The 2,088-nt window shown below is 38.2% G+C and overlaps 1 protein-coding gene across 5 annotated transcripts in view; it reads right to left on the bottom strand.

Moving 5' to 3' along the window:
* The window catches only part of MSL3 (MSL complex subunit 3), an 18,121-nt gene that overhangs the window by 6,439 nt on the left and 9,594 nt on the right, over positions 1 to 2,088 (bottom strand). For all 5 annotated transcript variants that reach the window (XM_017518636.2, XM_017518637.2, XM_017518638.1 and 2 more), the window contains one exon: positions 886 to 995. In XM_017518636.2, coding sequence (XP_017374125.1) covers positions 886 to 995 — 110 coding nt within the window. The remainder of the gene's footprint in view (positions 1 to 885; positions 996 to 2,088) is intronic.

Genomic DNA, 2,088 nt, shown 5'->3' on the forward strand with positions numbered 1-2,088 from the left:
AAAAAAAAAAAAAAAAAAAAAAGGAAATCTCACTTCAGAGGAGACATTTACAGAATAACAGAATATGCTGATAGACTGAGACCTCTTCAGAATCCCTGACAAACTCACTACCTACAGATCACCTAATGGGCCTTCAAAAAAAATGGCTTTAAAATGAAAAGTTCTCCCATCTATCAAGTGGAAATCTGGTGGCAAGGCTGATCTCGAGAATGCAGGGTAATTTGGTTCAAGTGTCTGGCACAGTGGTGGCCTAGAACACACCACTGAAGGGACGGCTCTTGGAATTACAGTGAATGATGGAGGGGAATCAGTTATATTAAAGCAAGAGTCAGTAAACTACAGTCTGCTGGTCACATCCCACCCAACTACTGCCTGTTTCTATACTGCCCAAAAGCTAAGAATAGATTTTATTTTTTTTAATGATTGAAAAACAAAATTTTTTAAACACGTGAAAATTAAATGCTAGTCAAATTTCAGTTTCCATAAATAAAGTTTTATTGGAACATAGCACACTCATTTACATACTATCTGTGGCTACTTTTAGAGTTAAGTAGCCTTGACAGACACCATATGGCCCACAAAGCCTAAAGTATTTACCCTCTTGCCTCTGTAGAAAAAGTGTGTTAACATCTGTTCTACAAAGTAAAAATACTGGTACTTCAATAATCGCACTTATTTAAAAGATGACTGTCAGTGTAGGGCTGGAATCCTAACAATTTTCTCATTTTAGAAACCAAAACCCACAGTGTTAAGCATGATCTTACATGTAATTTTGTTAATGTTTACAGTAAGAGCAACAAGATGCTTCAAGAACCTCGATTTCCACCCACAGAATTGAAGCAATCAGAAATGAAGGAACCATTGGGAACAAACATCATTATTTACCTCATTTATTTCATTAGTTCTTCTCCCTTCAAAGCCAGCAAACACAGCACTCCCTTCCTTGCTAGGAGTCAGAGGAATAGGTGAAGATGATCTGCTATGCACAGGTGTTTCTTCCAAATAAAAAGATGAAATTATTCACACAGCAACTGAATTAAAGAGTGCCTCAAGACTGTTAAAAACTGCAGAACATAAATCTCAACTTGGTTCTCAGATATTACCAACCTTTAACAATAAGACTTTCCTTTTATAACAGATAGCACCTGAATTTTATTTGCTTAAAAAAATAAGAAATAAAGCACTGCCACATGCTACAATGTGGATGAACCTTAAAAGTCTATGCTTACTGAATGGAGCCAATCACAAAGGGCCACATACTATGTTTCCATTTATATGAAATGCCCAGGGAGGCAAGTCCAGAGAGAAAACAGCTTAGTGGTTGCCAGGAGCTTGCAGAAGGGGCAGTGGGGAGTGACTGCTACTGGATATGGGGTTTCTTTTTGGGGGTGCTGAAAATGTTCTGGAATTGACTGTGCAGATGGTCACAAAACTGTGAATACACTAAAAAACTGCTGAATTGTACACTGGTGAACTGTATATGTGGATTATGTGTCAATAAAACTGTTTAAGTGCCACTGAATTCTTAACTTTAAAATGGTTAATTTTATATGTGAATTTCACATCAATAATACAAATTTTTAAAAAAGTACAAAGAGAAACAGAAAAACAGCACTTTATTTTGTAGCACCTTTTTAAAGTCTTTTTAAAAATTTTCCCAGCTCAGTCTCAATCTTCATTCAATCAACCAGTCCTTATTAACCACTTACATACAGATGATTCCATTTATATGAAATGCCCCAAATTGGCAAATTTATAGAGAGAAATCGATTAGTGGTTGCCAGAGGACACAGGGAGAGGCAAATGAGTAACTGCTAGTGGAGGTGGGGTTTCTTTTTTGGAAACTGATTTCAGTGAAGGTTGCCTAGCTCTTTAGTTTTGCCCAACTAAAACTATTTTGTTAGTTAATTATCTATCAGGCAGGGTGGTCTCTTTGTGTCGTCCAGGCTGGAGTGCAGTGGCCCAGTGAGAGCTCACTGCAGTCTTGGACTCTGGGCCTCAAGCGATCCTTCAGCTTCAGCCTCAGCCACAGCCACAGCTGCAGCCTCCCAAGTAACTGGGACTATAGGTGCACATCACCACACCTGG

The sequence above is a fragment of the Cebus imitator genome, unplaced genomic scaffold (genome assembly GCF_001604975.1).
Source record: "Cebus imitator isolate Cc_AM_T3 unplaced genomic scaffold, Cebus_imitator-1.0 Scaffold692, whole genome shotgun sequence".
Lineage (NCBI taxonomy): Eukaryota > Metazoa > Chordata > Mammalia > Primates > Cebidae > Cebus > Cebus imitator.